Raw genomic sequence first — 25,241 nt, 5'->3', positions numbered from 1 at the left:
ATGCTTTTAACCAGACTGACAAATGAGCAGCAATATTGGAGCAGAAACAGTTTAATTTTAGATGTAAAGTTCATGTTGAGTTTTGTCAGCTGTCCTCTAATCACTAATACCCACTAATCGGTCAGTTATGAGCACACATATCTGTGTGTCTGGACACACCATCTATAATCTCTCTCTCTCTCTCACACACACACACACTGATCCTCCGCAGAAGCACCACGGAAAACACACACACACACACACACACACTCTGTAATGGCCGCCGAACAATCAGCCACTAAAATCCCGCTTACAGCTCCACAAACAGACGAGCAGCTGCCGACACACACACACACACACACACACACACACACACGTATGACCAGCCGTTTTGCTCTAATGATATCCAAGTGTGTCTTGGGAACTCCAGCAGGAAGTGATGAAGACTCACATCACTTCCCCTCAAAAGGCCCGACACACGATTCCGATCCGTTTCACGGGTAACAGGGAAAAAGCCCAAAGAAACGAGGTAGTGTAAGTAAGCGGGTATTTACCTGGGATTCGCTGAAGAGCAGCTTCTCCTGGAGGTTGAGCTCGAGAGAGAGAAAGAGAGAGAGATAGAGAGACACAGGAAGACTGTGGTTTCAGCTCATCCTGCGCCGCTTCAGGGGGTGATCAAACACCCCCAAACGTGACATTTCAGGTACAAGCCTCTGTAGACACACACACACACACACACACACATCCCGTTTACCAGAACATCTCAAACACAACAGAGTTTAAGAGACATTTCATATTCAGTGCTATTGTTGATCTGACGGCACTGATCAGATGAGAACAGAGCTGGATCTGAGTAATGACTCTCTCTTCTTCTGTAGAGCTGCTTCACTCCTGACTCTAATATTTGATGAAGTTTCATCAGTGATTCTGATATTCTCCTGTTTATTAAACTAAAGCTGCTCTGAAACGATCTGTACTCTATTATGCTGAGCTGACTGTGGAGATGAAAGTGAAACACTATTATTTTTTAATAAAACACGCTCAATAAGAATTATTCATCATTTGTAGTTTTAATTGAGTAATTTACTTAATGTGTCAATTATGCTCTGGCAAAAACTTGACAAACATGTGAAGCTTTACATTCATTAAGAAGCAAAAGCATGCAGTGACACGTCATCGCTGTCTGCAGCACTCACACACACACACACACACACACACACACACTGTTCTGAGATCAGGAGTAAAGAATCTGCAGCGTTTCCCGTCACAATGTGCAGCAGAATGTCTGCAAGTCACATCTGAAGATCCACACGATTCTTCATCAGCCTGAGAGATCGCGTCAACTATCAGAGTGAACATCGAGAGAACAGACTGAATATTCACCAATCCGTTAAAATTTATAAATATTTGTACTTTAACTGAAAAACTTTAACTCCGTCCTCTTCTTGTACTTTAACTCCGTCCTCTTCCTCTCCTACTTCCTCTTCCTCATCTACTTCCTCTTCCTCTCCTACTTCCTCTTCCTCATCTACTTCCTCTCCTCCTTCCTCTTCCTTCTTCCTCTCCTACTTCCTCCTTATCTCCTCCTTCCTCTTCTCCTTCTTCTTCCTCTTCCTTCTTCCTCTCCTACTTCCTCCTTATCTCCCCCTTCCTCTTCCTCTCCTCCTTCCTCCTCCCTCTTCCTCTCCTACTTCCTCCTTATCTACTTCCTCTTCCTCTCCTCCTTGCTCTCCTACGTCCTCCTTATCTCCTCCTTCCTCTTCCTCTTCTCCTTCCTCTTTCTTCTTCCTCTCCTACTTCCTCCTTATCTCCTCCTTCCTCATCTACTTCCTCTTTCTCTCCTCCATCCTTTTCCTCTTCCTTCTTTGTTTGATTCTTCTCCCCTTCAGTTCTGATTGTGTGTGAACGTTTTGCTGATTTTGAGTTCAAGTTGTGGTGACGTCTGATGGTTTTTGTACAAAAGACACAAAAATTGTCATTGTTTTGTGAAGCACATGTGCCCATTCAAACAATACGCTCTATGTACGAACCCTGCTGACGTATGTCCGAAAGAATCTCAGCCAGCTTCTTTAATTCCGGAAGCTCGTTCTGCAGGCAAAGTATATAGCGGCAAAACTTTAATAAAATCCATTTTCTCAGAAACAAAGACAACGATTTTAGAAACTGATTCACTAGTCGGATTTCGCACGATATGAGAGAATACTCACCCTCAAAGTTGTTGATGTAGCTCGAAATATATAATTTAAATTAATTCTCTTTTTTACTCTAATGTGTGATGGCTAACTGCCTCACAGTGTTGTCAACATCATTCACGTTAACCGCAGAAAGTTTTCGTAAACAGCGAGTGTAATTTGACACCATCTCCACCTAACGCAAAACCGGCTTCTGACGCAGCACCGGATGTAACTGGGCGTGCTGAGACAAACCCGGAAGCGATCGCGCATAGAGCTTATTGAATTATTAGCATATAGATAGATAGATAGATAGATAGATAGATAGATAGATAGATAAGCATAATATCTGTGGATTTATGCGGCCTGTAAAACATTTGTTTCAGTTCAGTGGATGAGGACCTTGTTTGCCGAGATGAGCTCGTTCACGTTAAAGTCTGCCAGAGTCGTAAACTCCTGAGTATCAAGTTCTCATCTCTGTTCATTTCCTCTCGTACAAATGAGGCTTGTGGACCAGAAGCATGTCTTTTGTTCCTCCAAGACTCAGTCATGACTACATTGTTCCAGATCCAGCTGTGGAGGAAACGCTGGAGATAATGATGATGTTTAACACGGTTCTCTCTCGCTCCACGGCAGCAATCTGTTAAACGTTGACCTCGGTGGGTCAGGCAGAACTACTGCCTCTACTGTGCCAAGATCTGTAAAAGTCCAGCGGCCTTATTTACGACTTCATTTATAATCATCAAGTGTGCCGTTACCGAGGGGGCAAGCCATCAATTCCACCATTTAGAGCCGGAACGCCTCCATGGCGACATTAGGAGGGATTTATACATCCAGCCATCGGAGTGATGCTGGTGTGCGGGTTTACAGGCAGATCCGCACGGAAAAGCTCGGTCTCGGAGAATCCCTCCCTCCGACGCACATGTGAAATCCATCCCCGCTCTCGCTTGCACCATCAAATGCAGAACATATTGGCAGAATCACGGGTTCTCTGAACAGCTGAGACGTCTGTATCGCATCCCGGCTTCAGCCTCTTTAATTGCTTGGCCGGGAGTCAAGGGAAGTTCTGAGTGACCTGAAGAGAAACTCTTAAACGGGACGATCCAGCCGCTGTCGGGCCTCCAGAAGGTGTTTAATAAAACCCTGGTACATCCTAAAGCTGAAGCCCCATAAATCAGCTCTGCGTGTGTCAGTGTGTGCCAGACGGTTCTGCTCAGATGCTGAGAATGAGTGTGTGTGTGTCGTAACAGAACAAACCGATGATCGAGCCACTGTGTTCTGCAGAGCTGCGTACAGCTGATTACACTCGGTTTCATGACGGACTGATTTTGCAACAGTTATTGGACGAACTGGACTAACAGAGCTGGATCTGAGTAATGACTCTCTCTTCTTCTGTAGAGCTGCTTCACTCCTGACTCTAATATTTGATGAAGTTTCATCAGTGATTCTGATATTCTCCTATACTGAGAAGTATATAAATAACGGTGACTTGACTGGATTAGCTGATGCTCTCTCTCTCTCTCTCTCTCAGCTCATTTGGACCTCCCAGAACCAGCCCACTCACTGCCACCAGCGTCCCACTCCAGCAATCATTTCTCGCTCACGTCAGTGTCATAAACTGCTCACACCCCTATTAAAACCCCAAATACCTTCTCAGAGGTAAGTAGACATTAATAAAAACAACCTTTCCTGAGACGGCGAGTAGGATATTCAGAACGGCATTACTGTGAGTGACTCAAACGTGTCTGATCTGCTCGTGTCAATGAGCCTCTCGTGAATATTATACACTTCCAGCAGCAGGAGCCTGTGTTACGAGTGTGTGTGTGAGAGAGAGTGAGAGTGTATGTGTGTGTGTGTGTGTGTGTGTGTGAAAGAGTGAGAGTGTATGTGTGTGTGTATGTGTGTGAGAGAGAGAGTGAGTGAGTGTGTGTGTCCATTTGAATATAATTGGCTGCTCAGACTGATTCGAGCCATAAAGTGAAGGATGCGCTTCGCAGGTTCGCAGGTTCGCGCTCCCTCGGTCCTCCCTCCGTCAGATCACGTAAGGTAAACACTTCTTGAGTGTGTTTTTGATAAACGCAATTTGCTGCTATGCTCGTTTCCAGTCTGAATGGTGTGTTCTGCCTCTTGTAAGTTAATTTGCCAAATCAACTGAAGAAATCGTGAGGTCTAATGAAAAGCAGAGGAACCGCATGCCGGCGGTCAGATCCAGAACACACACTTTAATGTGGTGATCGCATGCTTGAAGTTTAAATTCTCTTTTCCATTAAAAACCCCACAAGCCTTTCCGCTGTGTTCTTAGGTCTTACTACTATTTCCTCCCGGAGGTTTGTTCTGCAGACACGCATGGACAAGCTCTCATTTACACACACACACACACACACACACAGACATTGACCGTCTCCTATGGACCTGCTGACCTAAAGAAACCATCCCCCCCCCCACACACACACGTGCTCAGCTGACATGTTTGACCTCTAGTTTGCTATGTGTTGGATGTGTCCAACCTTGGTATCGTACATAGAAACACACACAGCAGCATTTCTAAATCAGACACACACTCCGTTGAACACTAAACTCCAATATTCAGCAGTGATGAACACACACACACATCCTCTCATTCTGTCTGACTCTTTCTTGCCAAACAAGGTTCCAATTAACTGCTAATAATGTCCAATCCGAGCAGGAAATGCAGAACAGCCACAGCTGATGTCGGCTTTTCCCGCTTTGATTAATCACTCGTGGTGGAACACTCCCTAAAACTATTAGCAGGAGGAACACGCCGGACATGGTGGAGTCACTGTACAGGCCTGACATCGAACCCACGGCAGAACATTCAGCATGATGACGCCCAATGACATCACATCCTTTAACCACAGCAAACTAACCCACCCACCAACCAACCAACCAGTCAACCAACCAGTCAACTAACCAGCCAACCAACCAGTCAACCAACCAGTCAATCAACCAGTCAACCAACCAGTCAACCAACCAGTCAACCAACCAGCCAACGAACCAGTCAACCAACCAACCAGTCAACCAACCAGTCAACCAACCATTCAACTAACCAGTCAACCAACCAGTCAACCAACCAGTCAACTAACCAGTCAACCAACCAGTCAACCAACCAGTCAACCAACCATTCAACTAACCAGTCAACCAACCAGTCAACCAACCAGTCAACCAACCAGTCACCTAACCAGTCAACTAACCAGTTAACCAACCATTCAACCAACCAGTCAACCAACCAGTCAACCAACCAGTCAACCAACCAGTCAACTAACCAGTCAACCAACCAGTCAACCAACCAGTCAACTAACCAGTCAACTAACCAGTCAACCAACCATTCAACTAACCAGTCAACCAACCAGTCAACCAACCAGTCAACCAACCAGTCAACTAACCAGTCAACCAACCAGTCAACTAACTAGTCAACCAACCAGTCAACTAACCAGGAAAAAATAGAAAAGTATTTTGAGCATCCTCAGTCAACAAACCATACACACCTGTCTCACACCAATACACACCTGTCTCACATCTGTGTCAGTCTATTTCGCTTCCAAACCCAGAAATGCATCTGATTCTGTGGGATTCTGCAGTTCTCTGTGCTTTAGGAGTGTTTTACTCTCAGAAGCGTGCGTGTGTGCAGTCATGATGCACTGCCTGTCAATAAATGCTTGTGTTTTCCTGATACAGAACCACGAGTGTTTGTAATCCTGATCTTGCCGTGTGTTTCAGATCATATGAGATCATCCAGCAATAAGAGACGTGACATATGAGGTCTGTGTGACATGAAGCAGAATCACACACACACACACACACACACAGCTGGACCCGTGTGCGAGTGTGCGTCATCATCGGGTCATCTGGACCTGCTGAGACTCAGTGACCGACCGGACTACAGCAGAAACTGGATCATGCACTCGTCCCTAAAGCCCAATCTGTTCTCCCGCTGTAGTGCTAGAAACTGCTGCTGTTACGAGACGCGCTGTTCACACACACACACACACACTGAGCTCATGTTCACACACACACACACACACACTGAACGCTGCTGTAACTGAAGAGAGACACTTTTCTTGTTGCTTTTGGACAAGCATTTCTGTTAGTTTCTGCCAATCTAAACGCCTCGTGTGTCCGAGGGCTTGGAGCGTTTAAAGGGCTTCAGTAGAGGATGCTTGACCAGTTTTCATTGTCAAGTTATTTTCATAAAATATTTTTGCAATAATTATTTACAAAAAGAAATTAGGAAAATAAGCAATTGCCGAGCAACCAACTGTCACACTTTTTTGGGCGATCTGAGACGGACTGAGCTACAGGACCTGAAGGAGAACTGAGAGGTGTCCGATCATGACTTCCTACAGTGTTTTCCACCAGCGACGGCCAGAACGTGACATGAGCACACACACTCCTTTCACCAGCAGATAAACACACATCGTCTCACTGCCGACAACACGAAACATCAAACCTGCACAGAATCAGATCTGAGCAACAATCAGCGTTCGGCACACACTCGTTCACGCGTCCGTAAAGACCAGCAGCGAATGTTTGCTCTTTAATTCAATAACATTTGCATTTGATTTTTAACAAGCTGCTTATAAAAGAGTGTGAGCACAGATGCAGATACACACGGCCATAAACACACCTCGCTTTATGACAGTAAAACAGTAGTTTATGACGCCGTTTGCGAAACAGCCTCGGTGTGTTACAGAATGCACATTTTCTCAAAAACACACTCCAACTAACCTTAACACAACAACATCATCATTCATAATCCCAGCAATATAATCTCAGCCCTGAACTGAATGACAGCACACAAGATTCCCAGCACAATAAACTCAATGGTGGAGTCATGTTTTTATCAGACCTTCAAGATAAATCATATCAGTTCAGCACAACTAGCCTTCCACTGAGCGGCCGATGTCAGCTGGGTCAATCACCAGATTTACGCACTCTCCTGCGCATGTGTGTGTGTGTGTGTGTGTGTGTCCACGAGCTCGGCTGAGCCGGCGATGAGACTGAATCTCTGTACAAGCAACTTCAGTTTCCTTATCAGATTTACTGTTTTCAAGTAACTAGTAAAGTAACACATTACTTCGAAATATCCGAGTTACTTTTTCAAACAAGTCAGTTTTCCCATTCCAGCTCTCCTGTCCACATCCTAACTTCTGACTGAGAAACCGTGCGTTCACAGGCATTGTGTTCGCTGTGTAAACATGATGGATATTCTTAGTTTCCGAATAAATGTGAGCAGCGTTTACCCATCTCACTCACTCAAAATGAACAAAAACAGTGAGATACAACACACTTCTGGTGTGAAAGGGCCTTTACATTTTAAAAAATATACATTTAAAAAAAACAAACAAGCCAAGCCCAGGTCAGAACAGTAACGCTAAAGTCATGTAATGCATTACTTTCCATGAAAAAGTAACAAAGTAACGCAATTAGTTCTTTTTTAAGGGGTAAAGCAACATTGCAATCCTTTTAAAAGTAAGTTTCCCAACCCGTCTGAATGTCACAGTGAATTCTGTGAAGAGTTTTACCGCCTTCTGTCACTCGCTGCTGATCCACGATAGCGTTCAAAGGTGTGTCTCCCCAAAGATAACAGTTTACAGTAGTTAATTGGTGATTAAATGGCGAGATGGCCCAGTAAACTCCTGCTACCAGTGAACAGTGTTAAAGATTTCAAACATTTAAGATCCGGGCATCCATTCTACAGCAAATCAAACGTTTTAAAGTGTAAAGGATTGAGTTGTGTGATCCTAAGATATTAGACGACGAGACGAGAATGCTGTTATTGTAAGTGGATTTGAGGCACGCATGACTTTGCATGAATGTAATCAGATAAGAAAGTGTGGTTCACTCCTCCAGCGTTGAGTGTTTCTCTCGGCTCTCAGGACGTGTGAAGGTCAGAAAGAAGATGTTCCTCTGCTGTCTGTCGCCGCCGTCCTCAGGGCAGGATTTACGGCCGATGGGAGATAAGATAGTGGACCTCACAGTGCCAGCTGCTGGAGACCTTTGCTCGTAATAAAGCTGGCAGGGAGGAGCCGTGCGTTATTCCCAGCTCATCCCGGGACCGCAGCGCCGAGCCGGACCACTGGAGGACAACACTGGTACTCACACTCTTACACACACTCTTACACACACCAATCAGAGAAAGGCTGTTGTAAATGAACACTGTGTGCTGCCACAGCCAAGTGTCCACTTCTGAGAAAGACATCCATGCTGATAATCATCGTTCTTAAGTGTGATAACTATAACGATAACTATAACGATAACAATAACGAAAACTATAATAATAACGATAACGATAACTATAACTAAACTATAACGATAACTATAACGATAACTATAACGATAACTATAACGATAACGAAAACGATAACTAAACTATAACGATAACTATAACGATAACTATAACTAAACTATAACGATAACTATAACTAAACTATAATGATATCGTTAACGATAACTATAACGATAACAATAACTATAATGATAACTATAGCGATAACTATAACAATATCTATAATAATAACGATAACTATAACCATAACCCTAACCCTAACTATGAAGATAACTATAACGATAACGATAACTATATTAGGCAGTTTCGTCGCTTTAACGGACTAGTTCACTTCTTTGTCTCCCGATAGTTTACTCTCCCGGCTCACGTCCTCCACGATGTTCACGTCTTTCTTTCTTCAGTCGAAAGGAAATTAAGGTTTTTGAGTAAAACGAGCTTGAGGAGGAAAGATCGTGTTTTGCTTCTTGTTTTCCTTGATGTTTATGTACCACTATCTATTAGGTTATCCATCTCAATTTATTTGTATTGTTTCCAAGTTATGTTTATTTGTACTTTACTGTAAAGCGACCTTGAGTTTTCTGAAAGGTGCTATATATAAACCTATTATAACCTATTAAACCTATTATTATTATTATGTTGATTTTTATTTTACCAGCTTTCCTGGGTAAATGACCCCAGTATATATTATATCTAGTTTGGTGACACACTGTACTAGAATCTAATACTAGATCAACACAAACTTTTAGTCAAGATGCCAATCATCCATACAGAAATATGTAGATCGGCTTTAGTAATTATGGTCAACGATGCATGAAGCGCGCACATCTCTCGCTGTGTTTAGACACACTCTAAAGCCTGTTTTATGGAGCGGTGTAAATGTTTTAATGGCTGATCAGGATGTGAATTGTTTGTCAGATATGGGTATTTTGCGTTTGTTTATTATGTTGTGTTGTTTGTTGTTTGTACTATTTCATAATTCTTGTCTTGTTCTGGGCCAGGACTCCTGGTAGAAGAGGTATTGTATCTCAACAGGACTTTCCTGGTCAAATAAATAAATAAACGCACCAGGATTTCTCCACATAGTGTCTTCAATGGGGTCCAACGGGTCGAAGGTCAGATGTGAGTTTCAGTGCAGCTTCAAAGTCTCGACACGATCCAGCCGAGGAATAAGAGTCTGATCTACACAAACCAGCGAAATTTACAACAAAACACACATTTATATACTTTATCCACTAACGCTGGTCTTGCACGAGCTGTGATGCGACACACGTTACGAGATCAGGATTCCCTCAAAAACCGTAATATGTTTTCGGCTGAAGAAATGAAGACATGAAGATCTCGGCCGAGGCGCGAGCACCCATCAGGAGACGGCGGACGAGTCCCGCAGACGCTCCGGATTCAGATTGACAAGAATAAACTTCAGAGTAGAGACAGTGTGGGCTCAAAGCTGCGCTTAAAGGTTAATCGAGCATCTCAGTCGTAATGTAAGTGAAGGACTCAGTCTTGTGTCTCGCCGGAGTGTGTGTTCACCGCAGCTCGTCTTATCGGCCGCCTGTGCATCTCCTGATGACACTGATAAGATAACGGCTCGTATCACACACTCCATCGCCGAGACCGACGACTCCCCGGCGTCACGATGGCCCTCGCTCGCCCTCCTCTCTCTCTGTCTGTGTGTCGGTCTGTCTCCGCTGGCCATAAACACACTGCCTGGCAGAAGGTGTGTGTGATTAGCGCAGACACACTCATGTTGCTATAGGAGTTTGGAGAATGAGCTCCGAGCGGGAGTGTGTGTTAGGAAGGCATTACGGGCGCTAATGTCTCTGTGGACGTCTAATGACGATCATATCATGTCACCTTGATTCGTGTGTGTGTGTGTTTAGGACAAAGGCTGCTTCGGTAAAAGGTTGCATTATAAAGGCATTAGGTGTGTGTTCTCAGGGTCAGAGACTCTTCACTAGCGCTGGATTATCTGCGCTGATAGCAGACGGGCGCAGCTCCAAGATACGGCACACTCTCTCTCGTGGCCCGCCGAACACATTCCCACAATGCAGTGCGAGACGAACACATTCCCACAATGCAGTGCGAGACGAACACATTCCCACAATGCAGTGCGAGACGAACACATTCCCACAATGCAGTGCGAGACAAACACACTCCCACAATGCAGCGCAAGATAAACACACTCCCACAATGCAGTGCAAGATAAACACACTCCAACACACTCCCACAATGCAGTGCGAGACAAACACATTCCCACAATGCAGTGCGAAACAAACACACTCCCACAATGCAGTGCGAGACAAACACACTCCCACAATGCAGTGCAAGATAAACACACTCCAACACACTCCCACAATGCAGTGCGAGACGAACACACTCCCACAATGCAGTGCGAGACGAACACACTCCCACAATGCAGTGCGAGACGAACACATTCCCACAATGCAGTGTGAGACGAACACACTCCCACAATGCAGTGTGAGACGAACACACTCCCACAATGCAGTGCGAGACAAACACACTCCCACAATGCAGCGCAAGATAAACACACTCCCACAATGCAGCGCAAGATAAACACACTCCAACACACTCCCACAATGCAGTGCGAGACAAACACATTCCCACAATGCAGTGCGAAACAAACACACTCCCACAATGCAGTGCGAGACAAACACACTCCCACAATGCAGTGCAAGATAAACACACTCCAACACACTCCCACAATGCAGTGCGAGACGAACACACTCCCACAATGCAGTGCGAGACGAACACACTCCCACAATGCAGTGCGAGACGAACACACTCCCACAATGCAGTGCGAGACGAACACACTCCCACAGTGCAGTGTGATAAGAACACACTCCCACAATGCAGTGCGAGACAAACACACTCCCACAATGCAGTGCGAGACAAACACACTCCCACAATGCAGTACTGGACAAACACACTCCCACAATGCAGTGCGAGACAAACACACTCCCACAATGCAGTGCGAGACGAACACACTCCAACAATGCAGTGCGAGACAAACACACTCCCACAATGCAGTGTGATACGAACACACTCCCACAATGCAGTGCGAGACAAACACACTCCCACAATGCAGTGCTGGACAAACACACTCCCACAATGCAGTGCGAGACGAACACACTCCCACAATGCAGTGCGAGACAAACACATGCTCTCGGATTAACCCTCATCATTCCCTCAGCTTAAATTCATTTATTTTTTAGAAATTGAGTGTTCATCAGAGGGTCCAAGACCTCAGGACTTTTGTCGCACTTGAACCACAAATATACACACAAATCTTTTTTTAATGGATTTGAGGACTTTTGTGGTTATCAAAATGAAATTTAGTATAATTTTAGGGCTTTCGGGAAAGATGAAGGTTAACCGCGGCATAGCTCAGAGATGCACAGGTGTGTTGTATAGTTGCTCGTACAGGTGTGTGTATATAAGAACTCAAACATCATCATTTGCACACTCTGTAGAAGAGCATTGTGTAGTGTGTGTGTGTGTGTGAGACGATGGGTTAATGAGCACTGATTAGTTAACACCAGTCAGTGTCTGCGCTGCTATTTCAGGCCCTCAGAGAGAATGTTCTAGATACAGCAGGGATTCACATGTCTGAAACCTTCAGACACACACACACACACACACACACACACACACACACACACGTGTCCTTCAGCATCACCCCCTCATCATCATCGTCATCATCAGTTATAGCTCAAGAAATAAAACACACACATAATCCTTCCTCCTATTTGCTCCCGTATGAGTACATACTCCGAGATACGCATCATTTCCTGCGCTGTGTGTGTGTGTGTGTGTGTAGCTGTTGCATTCAGTCCACTCATGCTCTGAGATTAACTAGTCTGATCCCTAAATCAAGCACACACACACACACACACACACACACAAAGGTGACGCACATTATGGACACTGTAACTTGCACAGAAACAGACAGAACAACACAACTAGTGGCGAGTGAGCATTAATTCATCATACATCACATAAATCATTATTCTGTCATCATGAGTTACTCGCCCTCATGTCATAAACCTAAAGATGTTCAGTCTTCAGAGGAACACAACAGTGGAGTGTGTTGAACACTCAGACCTTCAGGTCACTCTCTGATTACTTTCATCTCTCCTCTCAGACATTCCTCCTGACACACATCATGAGAACATGCGGCGATGTTTGAAGTGATTAACATGACAGCATTAAGACAGCAGAAGTGTCATTCTCTCACACACACACACACACACACACACACTACTGTCACTTCCAGTTCATGAAAACACTCCATCTGTGCCTGAATCGCAGACGTGACGGGTCAAACGAGAAGTTCAGATGAGTGTGTGATGTGGTCATCTATTTTTCAGCACTAATTGAGTTAGCTGGTCACACACACACACACACACACACACACACACACACCTGCTTTCCATCGAGCAGCTGTGGCTGTTCTCTCAGCAGGGCCTCCAGGCAGAGCTGCATCAGGGGGCCCATCAGGTCCTGCATCAGGGGGCCCATCATGTCCTGCATCAGGGGGCCCATCAGGTCCTGCATCAGGGGGCCCATCAGGTCCTGCATCAGGGGGCCCATCAGGTCCTGCATCTAGTGGGAAACACTGAGAGTGTGAGCGAGTGTTCGGGGTCAGAGGTCACAGTATGATGTCACAGCCCTGTTTTCTGCTTTAGTATGGAGCTGAAGGCACATAAATGTGTATTTTCAGCAGCACGCGCTACTACCTCCAGCCCCTGGTTATCTGAGGTTCTCCGTGAACACCGGACTGAACTAAAGGCAGCGGAGAGGAAACGGCACAAATCAAAAGAACATCTGACCTCAGCAGGTACCGATCTCTGCCCTTTCTACTGATGTTCATGCTACAAAATCAAAATCCACAACAAGATCAACAGCGTCTCTAACACACGTTCACTTTTCAAGACATGCAACTCTCCTCTGTCCACCTCCACCACCCACCTCCTCGCTAACTGCTGATGATTTTGCTAACTTCTTCATTAACAAAACTACAACTATCAGCAGTCAGTTCTCAGCGTCACACACACAGGAACCCAGACTACCCTCTCCCACAGCCAGTAACCCTCTCTTCTCCTTCACCCCACTAACTGAGGAAGACGTATCTAAGCTTCTCCTCTCCAGTGCTCCTGCCCTCTAGACCCCATCCCCTCACACTCCCATCACATCTGCTCCAAGCAATCTCTCCCACAGTTCCACCGGCGCTCACACACATCATAAACTCTTCCCTACACACTGGCATTGTTCCTACAGCATTTAAGCAGGCTCGGGTAACTGCACTGCTTAAAATACCAACGCTAAACTAATCACTTTTAGAGAACTACAGACCTGTCTCTCTCCCACCATTCATTGGGAAAACACTTGAACGAGTTGCTTTCAACCCCGTATCATCTTTCCTGTCTCTGAACAACCAGCTGGACGTCAACCAATCAGGCTTCAAGAAAGGCCATTCAACCGAGACTGCATTACTGTCGGTCACCGGATCGCTAAAGCTGCTTCCTCCTGGATCTGTCTGCTGCCTTCGACACGGTGGATCATCAGATCCTTCTGTCCACTCTCTCATCACTGGATCTTCCCTCCACTGGTTTGAATCTCACAGGTAGGTCCTCGTCCTCCCTGCCAACCCGTCTCTACAGCACAACTTCACTCTCCAGCTCGATTCTTCCTCAATCACCCCATCAAGGTCGGTCAGAAATCTTGGAGTGATCTTTGATGATCGGCTGACCTTCTCAGACCACATTACAAAGACAGCTCCATCATGCAGGTTTGCTACATCAGGAAGATCAGGCCTTTCCTATCTGAGCAGCCGACACAGATTCTCGTCCAGGCCCTGGTCATCTCTAGGCTTGATTACTGCGATGCTCTTCTGGCTGGACTTCCATCATGTGCAACGAAACCTCTACAGATGATCCAGAATGCAGCTGCTGCTCGTCTGGTCTTCAACGACGTCACTCACGTCACTCCTCTGGTCATCTCTCTGCACTGGCTGACACTCGCTGCTCGCATCAAGATCAAGTCGTTGACTCTTGCTTACAGATCGCCCACTGGCTCAGCTCCCTCTTACTTTCACTCGCTCCTACGAGTCTACATCCCCAGCAGAAGCCCACGATCAGTCAATGAGCGACGGCTCATGGTGCCATCACAGAGAGCCACAAAATCACTTTCCAGAACATTCTCACTCACTCACGGCTCCATGCTGGAGGAGTGATCTGCCCATCTTCATCATCATCATCATCCGGAATGCAGAATCCCCGACGGCATTCAAAAGACAAATGAAAACTCATCTCTTTCGAGAGCACTTAACATAATTATTATTATTTTTAATTCTTTCCTTTTCCTTTAAACCTTCACTTATCTGGCTTATGCTACTCTGAGCAATGTCTAAACTTTGTATTGTGAGCACTTCTTGTGTTGTTTTTGCCCTTCACAATGACTCGCTTGGTTTAGTCCTCAGATGTAAGTCGCTTTGGATAAAAGCGTCTGCTGAATGACTAAATGTAAATCAGTTTTGGGGAATAACATTATAATCTCTGTCACGATATAAAACTGCTTATATGTGCAACACTAACAGTGAAGACTTCAATGTAAAAACAGCTTTTGTGTCTTTATCAGCTTTTCGCATATATAAACTGGCCCTGATCATCAACCACTTACCGCTTGCTGTTTCTGTAAATTCGTCTCTCACCTGTTGCTCTATAGTCTTCTTTAACCACCGCTGGCGCCCCTGCTGGTGAGGAGACTGACTGCAGACGGAGATTATCAATCGGTAATCCACTGATATTCCTGTCGTAGCAAGGGGGTGGGACCTGTAAGTTGTGCTTGTTCTAATATTCAGGCTAAATCAACGTTTTCTAAAAATTTTAAGTAGTGCAATTCAATAAGCTTTTTTGTTTGTTGTACTTCCATATGCGGATCCATGAGCCCAGGCGAACTGAGGATGGGGATAAGGAGCCGAAATGCAAGATTATTTAATAACCAACATGACATCATGACTTTTGCGTAAACATATACACCACTTTCGAGTCTCTACGCATTTTGAGCTATCCGCGTGTATCCGCGTGTATGTCTACGCCGTTAACGTCCTCGTCATTCCGCGTGTCTGCACACGCAGTCAAATCTCCAGTCATAAATGCCATTAACCCCAGTGACGGTTAGGTTTAGGGACGGGGTTGAGGTAAGTCATATATTTATATAACGTTAAGTCAACGGCGTTCATAAACACGCTGAAAGGCGATTATGCGTCTTGATAGCACGCCAAAAATGGAAATACGAATTGGCGTGTCATACACACGCTACTTCATGAGATCAGTCTGTAATAACAAATCAAACAAAAGGCCACTTTATTCACTTTTATTTTCAAAACATGTAAAACATCCGCGTTTGCACATCGCCTGGACAGGGTTCATTTGCCAAACGTAAATGTAAGATACTCATCTAAGATGATTATGACGATGATTACTAATATTTAACTGAAGTTATGATTCAAATTCATTTGTATTTTTATTCGCCGGGACGATAGAACTGACGTCATTACGCGAGGACGTAAAAGAACTGGTGAACCGGTTCATTGAAACGAACTGTCCGAAAGAACCGGTTCGTGGAAAAGAACCAGATTTCCCATCACTAGAACAACTAATAGCTCACTTCTCTTCCCATGAGCCTCAGCTGCTGTTCTGCTCTCTGTACTCCAGTTAAACTGTGATGTTTACAGCTGTAGACACTCTCAGACTCCATCACTCTCCTCACGGCTCCCGCACTGCGTCTCTTCTCCAGCAGAGGGAGACAGAGTCCCACTGATGAGGATGATGACACACACACACACACACCTGTAAAGGTATCATGGTAAACATCACACAAAGCAAAACATCTTAACAGTCTTAAATCAGGATAAATTATTTTCAAGTAAAAGGGAAAATAAAATTATGAGCTGGAAATATCACAAATCCACACATGTAACAAACACGTTTCTGCCCATTAATACCCGATTCAGACACTGGGTTTGTGAAAGGCACAGAACAAGGGCACAAGAACACCCGTGTGACACACATCACAACACACAGAACCTCAACACACACACACACACACACACACCACTGGGTTTGGGCAGTTTAACTGTGTGATGAATATAAGCAGCGGCACAGCGGCTCATGCGCTCATGTCTACTCATCATGACCAGAGACGGATATCAAGTCTGCTATTTAAAACAAATAAAGAACCAGTGTCGGAGAAACTGTATATTCGCGCATGTCAAACATGTTTCCCGATTTAAGCTTGTGACATATAAACACACACATCAACCCGATCACATGTTCAGGGGTCATGTAAACACTACATCCAGGTTCATCAGTCGTACCGAGCTCAGACTAGGAACACGTGAGGCAGACGGCACGGCTAACGCAGAGAGCCGCTCAGACTGGGATCGCTGGGAGAACTGCGGCTCATGTTGGACAGACTGGCCATCAGCGTCTTGACTTTATGAGCGTAATAATTCCTCAGATTGACAGACGGAGGCTCCTTCATTCCCCGGTCGAACTCGCAGCTCCTCATGATGATCTCCAGCTGCTTCTGCCTCTTATAAAACAGGGAAAACTTATTAAATATCAGCGTGATGGGAAGCACCACGACCAGTATTCCCGCTAATATGCAGGCCGACGCCGTGAGCTTCCCCACGACGGATCCGGGAATGACGTCTCCGTATCCCACAGTGGTCATGCTAACCGTGGCCCACCACCAGCCGGCCGGGATGGTGTTCAATCCCTCGTTCTCCTCCTTCTCCAGGGTGTAGGCCATGACGGAGAAGAAGGAGACTCCGACGGAGAGATACAGCAGGAGGAGCCCGATCTCCCGATAGCTGTTCCGGAGCGTGGCTCCCAGAGACCGCAGGCCCGTGGAGTGGCGAGCCAGCTTCAGGATCCGGAAGATCCTGGTCAACCGGAGCACCTGCGCGACTCTTCCCAGATTAGCCAGCGCAGGACTGCTTTCCGCAACCAGATCAATCACGAGCGTCAGATAGAAGGGTAGGATGGACACCAGATCGATCAGGTTTAGCGGATGCGCGAAGAATCGGAGGAGATCCGGAGCCACGGAGAGTCGAGCCAGAAGCTCGAAAGTGAACCAGGCTATTCCCAAATTCTCCACGGTCTGGAAGCGCGGATCTTCCCGAGTGAACTCGCTCATGCTGTTCATGCACATGCTGGCGATGGAGCCCAACAGGACCAGGATGGAGAACACACTGATGAGGCGACTGGGAAGGGAATAGCCGGGATTGTCCAGCATTAACCAGATTCTCCGGCGAACGCTCCCTAGAAGCTGCTTGTCGAATTTCCCGGCGTCGCTGTAGAACTCCATGATCTCGCCGAACGATGAGGTTGAGCTTGCGGTTTCGCTCCCGTCGTCCCGGGCCTGATCCGGATCCATCCTCCGGCAGTGGTAGCTGCTCCTGCAAGGCACATGCAAATACCGTTGTTACGGCTTTCCAGCAACGTGATGGTTTTGATTCCCTGTATGGGATTGTTGTGGTTTCTGTCTCATGTAGTATGAGATATGATATCTGTGTGAGGATTATATTATGCACCTCTGTAAAACTGATCATAGAGCTTTAAAGAGCTGAACACACACACAGATGTGCTGAAGTTGTGTCTGTTGTTATTTTCGCTTGTGCAGTGTGTTTGTGAATGTGGTTATTCACTCGCTTTACAAGCCTTGTGGGAACTACAGGTGAAGATCCAGGATAGAGAAACAGAATTAACAGTGTATCTGAGATTAAACTAAAGCTACAGTGTCAAACCTGAGATTAATCTCGACTCGAACTACAGATAAAACAGCATCTAATCTAAAATTAAACTCAAACTACAGCATCTAATCTGAGATTAAAGTCAATCTGAGAACAAACTCAGTCTCTAATCTGAGATTTATCTCGAACTACAGTCTCTGATCTGAGATTTACAGCCTCTAACCTGCAGCAGGAGTCGAGGAACAGCTCGTCGATGCCCCAGTACTCGATCTCTTGACTGAAGGAGAAGATGCAGAGCTCCTCCATGACGTGAAGTCTTCCCGTGTTGTAGAAGTGCAGGACGTACGGGAAGAGCGTGGGATTACGGTCGAAGTAGAACTCGCTCTCAGACTCGTCGTAGTCGTCGCACAGCTCGAGGATCGACTCCCTGGATCGACAGCTCAGCAAGCGAGCGAGTCGGGTCTCGGGGAAACGGGAGAGTCGAGTGGAGAGAAGCCGGCGCCGGAATCCTCCCACATTAATGCGGATCGAGCCGATCATGACTGAGGAAAACCGGGAGTCACTGGGAGATTCAGTTGCTGATCTGGAGACACACACACACACACACACGGAGCAGACCATGAGAAAACCATTTACAGATATTCTACATTCATACAAACACATACACATACACACACACATACACATACACACACAGTCACTCACTCACTCTCTCTCACACACACACTCACTCTCTCTCTCACTCACTCACTCACACACACACACTCTCTCTCTCTCTCTCTCTCTCTCTCTCTCACACACACACACACACACGACCACACGACTGAATCATTATCTCCATCTCTATCAGATTTCCTCACAGAAAGGTTTGATCTGAACGTGAATCTCGAACAGCTCGATCGATCCTCGCGATGAAACCGGTGATTCCGCTCTAAACGCGCGTTTAATTCACATGTCGTCTCTGCGGATATGATTCATATGTGAGATGATTATGATCGTCATAAACTCACCGCGATATTCCAGCGTTTCTCAACACGCGCACAGCTGCAGGCGCGTGCACGACAGTGACGACATAGAATCCAGCAAATGACGGAGACAAAAACATTCTGAAAAATAAAATAAAACAACATTGTGCCAGATTAAAATAATAAAGCGCTGATGACTTCCCCTCACTTCTGTTAAAAATCCCACATTGTCGTGATGGGCGTGTCTTCTGACACACAACAAGTGTCTTTATCAAACCTGCATCTCATTCTCGCTGTTCATGATCATAATTAGGGGAATCTCCGAGAAAAAGAAAAAAAAAACATCTGGATCAAATTACCTGGAAAATGAATGAATATCATTATATATTATCAGGAGAGATGACCAACTTTTTCTGTAAATAATACTATTCTTTATCATTTTTTTAAAGTCATCTTTAAGATGATAATGATGAGCCATTTTGATTTGTTGTTACTGTAGGCCACTTCTGTTACTCTAGTCTAAACTTTACAATAATACATTTAAACACACATTCGTAGTGTTATCATCATGCAAGAATGTGCTGTAATGTAGGATAATAGATCTACTGTCCATCCAGTACAGCTCACACACACTCACAGAACACTATTGTCCTGGCCTGCACAAAGAGTCCTGTAAGTATGAACACACACACACACACACACACACACACACACAGAAAGTCCCAGCACTGCCTCTCGTTCCTGTACCGGAGAAACCGTATGTATTTCTACTCATAACTGCTGTTTTTATAACAATAAGTGTGACTGAGCCTCTAATTTTTTTATTGTCAGTCTTGTTATTTTTATGCCCTGTTGAGTGGTTGCTAATTGTCAAATAGCTATTAATGTTTGATGTCAGGATGTTATCTTATGAGATTATGTTTGGAAAGTTCATCTTATGGAAGTGATAAATTCTTCTGAAGATTTGTCTCTGTGTGTATTCTCTCTGGAAGTCAAATAAAGTATTTGTTGTTATGGCCTTTCAGCAACGTGAAGGATTTGATTCCCTGTATGTCATTTGACATGCGTATGGATTTTAGTTGTTTTTTATGTCTCAGGGAGATACGTGGTTGTACATCATGTAATATAAGATATGATATCTGTGTGAGGATTATATTATGGACCTCTGTAAAACTGATCATGGAGCTTTAAAGAGCTGAACACACACACAGATGTGCTGAAGTTGTGTCTGTTGTTATTTTCGCTTGTGCAGTGTGTTTGTGAATGTGGTTATTCACTCGCTTTACAAGCCTTGTGGGAACTACAGGTGAAGATCCAAGATGGAGGTACAGAATTAACAGTGTCTGAGGTTAAACTAAAGATACAGCATCTAACCTGAGATTAAACTCAAACTACTGATAAAACAGCATCTAATCTAAAATTAAACTCAAACTACAGCATCTAATCTGAGATTAAACTCAATCTGAGATTAAACTCAAACTACAGCTAAAACAGCCTCTAACCAAAGATTAAACTCAAACTACAGCCTCTAATCTGAGAATAAATTCAGTGTATTGTTTGACTTTACTGCTGTGGTCAGTCCCATCTTTCCCTACACATTATTTATCAGCCTACTGTTTCCTCATAAATTTAGAATAAATTTTTGACGTTCTTGACTGCCTTTGATAGGAGTGTTGTTTCAGGATCAGTGTTTCTGTGGTCTATGAGCTGATGTTTTGTGTTCCCAGAGCTATATTGTGGGGATCTGCATTGCAGTGTGTGGAAACTTCCTCATCAGCATCTCCTTAAATATCCAGGTGAACCTCAACACACTCGTTAACATACACTCACAATCATCTGTTCCTCAGAGTTTCAGTGTTTAGATCTCTGCTGGTGTTTGCTGTGCAGAAATACACACACATGCGTCAGTCTCAGCGCGGGACGAAGCCGTACTACACCAGTCGTCTGTGGTGGTGTGGGATCTTGCTCATGGGATTGGGAGAACTGGGAAACTTTGCTGCGTATGGATTTGCTCCTGCCTCGCTCATCGCTCCCCTCGGCTGTGTGTCTGTCATTGGTAAATCACAGAGAAACACCACATCAGGGACAGAGAAACACCACATCAGGGACAGAAAAACACCACATCAGGGACAGAAAAACACCACACTCAGTATTTTACTCTTCTAATGGTGTTTAAAGCTTGTGACGTTGGCTCTTCTCTTTCAGCAAGTGGTGTTATTTCTGTGTTGTTCCTCAAGGAAACGTTACGTGCTTCAGATATCCTCGGTGAGATCAGATTCATAATATAAACGCCTTCAGTTCTTGTCTTCTATTGTTGTACTGTAAGATAATTAAACTCAAAGTTATATTATAAACCATAAAGTAGGACTGGGGGGAGTTTGCAACATTGCCAATTCCACCAATTATTATTGAGCTACAGGGATAATTTCACATCAGTTCATTTCTTTTCTGGGAATCAAACTCATGACTGCTGGACACTAACAATCACTCCTAATACACACACACACACACACACACTGTGTCACACACTGAATCATATGTGTGTGATGCTAATTCAGTTGATCTGAGGATCATTTAGGAATATCAGTTGGAAACAGACCTGTCTTCCACAAACTCCAGATGAAACCCAACACTGGATTCATAATATAACACCAACACACGGTCATGACGGTCTTGTATTAAAGCTGTTTCGTTCACAGGAGGAGCTTTAGCTCTGACCGGCACCTACTTTCTGGTGACCTTTGCCCCTCATGCATCCCCTCATGTGACGGCCAACATGGTGGAGCGCTCGCTGGTCAGCTGGATCTTTCTCATCTACTTTGTGAGTTTCATCTCATCACACATTGACCCGATCAAGAAGCCATTGGACAAACACAACTGTGATGCAAGTGCTGTGGAGCTTGAGAAGGAGTGTTTGATCTGTCTCTCTGCAGGCATTCGAGGCGATTCTCTTTGCTATCCTGATGTATCTGTACAAGTGCAGGAACATGAAGCACATCGTGATCATCATGGTCATGGTGGCGTTACTCGGTGAGAACACATTCTGCTCTCCTTATATACGGATGAGACTGAAGATGATGAGAAAGTGTCTGGATCCTTTCATTAGGGCTTGAGATCCAACAGAAGCTGGTTTAACCCTAGTCCGAATTAAGGTTTTGGCACTTGTGATGTGAACAAAAAAAACAAACAAATTAAAAAAACAGGTTAAATGGTCCTGCAAAAAATAGTCACACTTGTATTCTAGCAGTAAATGAAGAGATGTCCTATCGATCACGAGTTCAGTATGGCGTACCACAAGGCTCAGTACTAGGACCGCTGCTGTTCTCTCTGTACATGCTAACATTAGGAGATATCATTAGGAAACATGGCATTAGTTTGATAGCAATCTCTCATTTGAAAGTCATGTGTCTAGTATCTGTAGAAACACATTTTTCCATCTTAAAAATATCTCTAAATTACTCCATATGCTCTCATCGACGAATGTGGAACAGTTCGTTCATGCGTTCATGCCCTCAAGGCGAGATTACTGTAATGCTCTAATGGTTTGTTTGTTTGGTTTGTTTGTAATGGGTGGTTTGGCAGAGAAACACTTCAGTCGAGTCTGATAGTGATTGATCCTGATGCGTGGAGTAGTGATGGTGTGTGTGTGTGTGTGTGTGTGTGTGTGTGTGTGTGTGTGTGTGTGTGTGTGTGTGTGTGTGTGTGTGTGTTGCAGCGTCGGTGACGGTGATCTCAGTGAAGGCCGTTTCAGGAATGATCACGGAGACAATCAGAGGAAGTCATTTACAGCTCACCTATCCCATCTTCTACATCATGTTCATCATCATGATCACCTCCTGCGCCTTCCAGATCAAGTACGTCTTACACACACACACACACACACACACACACACAGCTCAGTTTTTTGCTGGGAATAATCCCGCTCGTCTCTTCGATCGCCGCAGGTTTCTGAATCAGGCCATGAAGCTGTTCGACGCCACGGAGATCGTGCCCATCAACTACGTGTTCTTCACCGCCAGCGCCGTCGTCGCCGGTCAGTCGAGGTCAAAGGTGTTTCACTTGTGTTTCTTCCCTAGACACACAAACATAACTAACAAAATATTTGTATTTCTAGGCATTTTATTTTATGAAGAATTTAATGGTTTATCGGTCATATCCACCATCATGTTTGTGGTCGGGTGAGCATTTCTACATTTATAACAATACACGTTTCCACGTGTGTGTTAGTGGTTTAAGATATGTGTGTGTGTGTGTGTGTGTGTGTGTGTGTGTGTGTGTGTGGCTCAGGTGTCTGCTGGCATTCACTGGAGTTTTCCTGATCGCACGAGCTCGACCCAGAATCAAGATGGACAGCGTGTTCATTTCTATGGGCCAGATTCCAGGTATGTCCCGATAACGCCTGATCGTCCAGGCATCGAGCCGACGGTGACGATCATCTATAATAAAATAATAATCCTGTTTGTGTTTTTCAGGGAAAAGTTGTACGGATAAAGTGCAGCCGCAGCCAGACGGCAATAAATACGGAGCGCTGGCGTCTAAATTCACCTGCAACAGCGGAATACAGCAGGACGAGCCATAGAGAGAGAGAGAGAGAGAGAGAGAGAGAGAGAGAGAGGGAGAGGGAGAGAGAGAGAGAGAGAGAGAGAGAGAGAGAGGGAGAGAGGGAGAGAGAGAGAGAGAGAGAGAGAGGGAGAGAGGGAGAGAGAGAGAGAGGGAGAGAGAGAGAGAGAGAGAGAGGGAGAGAGAGAGAGAGAGAGAGAGAGAGAGAGAGAGAGGGAGAGAGAGAGAGAGAGAGGGAGAGAGAGAGAGAGAGAGAGAGAGAGAGAGAGAGAGAGAGAGAGAGAGAGAGAGGGAGAGAGAGAGAGAGAGAGAGAGAGGGAGAGAGGGAGAGAGAGAGAGAGGGAGAGAGAGAGAGAGAGAGAGAGGGAGAGAGAGAGAGAGAGAGAGAGAGAGGGAGAGAGGGAGAGAGAGAGAGAGAGAGAGAGAGGGAGACAGAGAGAGAGAGAGAGAGAGCCTTCAGGAGGAACAGAGAACAGCACTAACACTCAATGTGTGTGAGAGAGAGAATATGAGTGAGTGTGTGTGTGCACAAGTGTGTTTGTGAGACTGAGATTGTGTGTGTGTGTGTGTGTGTGTGTCTAACGGAGTTTATAAAAGGGTTCATTTTGAATGTATAACTGTCTCAGTGTAATGGGAGCATTGTGATTTTTTTTAAATAAACAATATAACATGAAAAACATTACAAAATGACTTGTATTGAATAAAAAAAACTTGATACACACACACACTCACACACACACACACACACACACCTCATGAAGGTAAAGTGTGTGACCAGCACTGGATGCTGCATCATTAATGTTGCCTGAGCAGAAACTAGAGGAGGTTTAATTGAACACTTTGGATAATCAATACAAACAATAAACTTTACCTACTGAGGCGCACACTAGGCGCAGGTCCTCCATCTGGTCTGGATACGGCCCGGATCCGGCTGACTACATCATGTGTTGGGGTCGTGTCTGGGCGCAGGTCCTCCATCTGATGTGAAATTCGTCAGAAAGCAGCATCTCTTCATGAAGAAGAAACAATCCACGACTAGCACATAGACTAAGGAATGTCAAGATGCTTTCGAAACAATCAAAAAGGACTTAACTAAAGCTCCAGTGTTAACTCCTCCCTTCTTTAAAGAGCCGGTTCACATATCGTGTCTTTTGCGCGCTCAAGTTCGTCATTTCAAATGTAGGCGCGCGGTTTGCGTGCTCATAACGGAAGCGATGCGGTCGCGGTGCGCTCGTTTTTTCCATGCGCGTCCGCGGCGCGTCGAGATAAAAACATCTCAACTTTTCAGAATACCGCAAGCGCACCATACGCACACAATAGGTCATGTGACAAGAACCAACTGAAGCGCAACCGCCCTGGCGCTTTGGAAAATGGAGAATGCGGCGCGCCCAGTGTTTTCTATGCGTTTTTAGGCGCTATATGTGAACCGGCCCTGAGGTTTCCATAGTCTTTAAGATGCGAACGGCCTTGGGCTGTTTGGA

At 45.1% G+C, this 25,241-nt stretch overlaps 2 protein-coding genes and 1 pseudogene across 5 annotated transcripts; 2 read left to right on the top strand and 1 right to left on the bottom strand.

Moving 5' to 3' along the window:
- Positions 1 to 548: 548 nt before the first annotated feature.
- Positions 549 to 19,440, bottom strand: kcns2 (potassium voltage-gated channel modifier subfamily S member 2). 4 transcript variants are annotated; one of them, XR_016145841.1, is made up of 6 exons: positions 19,246 to 19,440; positions 18,459 to 18,818; positions 16,147 to 17,941; positions 15,188 to 15,285; positions 12,901 to 13,080; positions 549 to 692 (listed from the first exon to the last, which is right to left on the bottom strand). XR_016145841.1 is itself a non-coding variant. In XM_089118139.1 (4 exons), exons 1-3 carry the CDS (start codon positions 19,338 to 19,340, stop codon positions 16,894 to 16,896), a joined length of 1,503 nt encoding a protein of 500 aa, XP_088974265.1. In that variant the 5' UTR covers positions 19,341 to 19,440; the 3' UTR covers positions 15,838 to 16,328; positions 16,856 to 16,893. The 4 variants fall into 4 exon arrangements, 3 of the variants coding, with proteins under 3 accessions (XP_088974265.1, XP_039544762.2, XP_039544763.2); XM_089118139.1 differs by lacking the exons at positions 549 to 692; positions 12,901 to 13,080; positions 15,188 to 15,285 and having other exon boundaries at positions 15,838 to 16,328; positions 16,856 to 17,941; XM_039688828.2 differs by lacking the exons at positions 549 to 692; positions 12,901 to 13,080; positions 15,188 to 15,285 and having other exon boundaries at positions 15,838 to 17,941.
- LOC148977100 (uncharacterized) lies at positions 13,131 to 14,903 on the top strand (annotated as a pseudogene).
- A 498-nt stretch (positions 19,441 to 19,938) lies between the features above and the next one.
- On the top strand, positions 19,939 to 24,447 carry nipal2 (NIPA like domain containing 2). Its single transcript, XM_039688840.2, has 12 exons — positions 19,939 to 19,957; positions 20,453 to 20,525; positions 20,928 to 20,996; positions 21,088 to 21,256; positions 21,406 to 21,465; positions 21,900 to 22,021; positions 22,134 to 22,230; positions 22,916 to 23,054; positions 23,145 to 23,233; positions 23,315 to 23,378; positions 23,488 to 23,582; positions 23,673 to 24,447. Exons 2-12 carry the CDS (start codon positions 20,520 to 20,522, stop codon positions 23,777 to 23,779), a joined length of 1,017 nt encoding a protein of 338 aa, XP_039544774.2. The 5' UTR covers positions 19,939 to 19,957; positions 20,453 to 20,519; the 3' UTR covers positions 23,780 to 24,447.
- Positions 24,448 to 25,241: the final 794 nt, after the last annotated feature.

This window comes from Pimephales promelas, chromosome 12 (genome assembly GCF_988280905.1).
Source record: "Pimephales promelas chromosome 12, fPimPro1.hap1.1, whole genome shotgun sequence".
NCBI lineage: Eukaryota > Metazoa > Chordata > Actinopteri > Cypriniformes > Leuciscidae > Pimephales > Pimephales promelas.
This window is presented reverse-complemented; position numbering and strand designations above follow the sequence as displayed.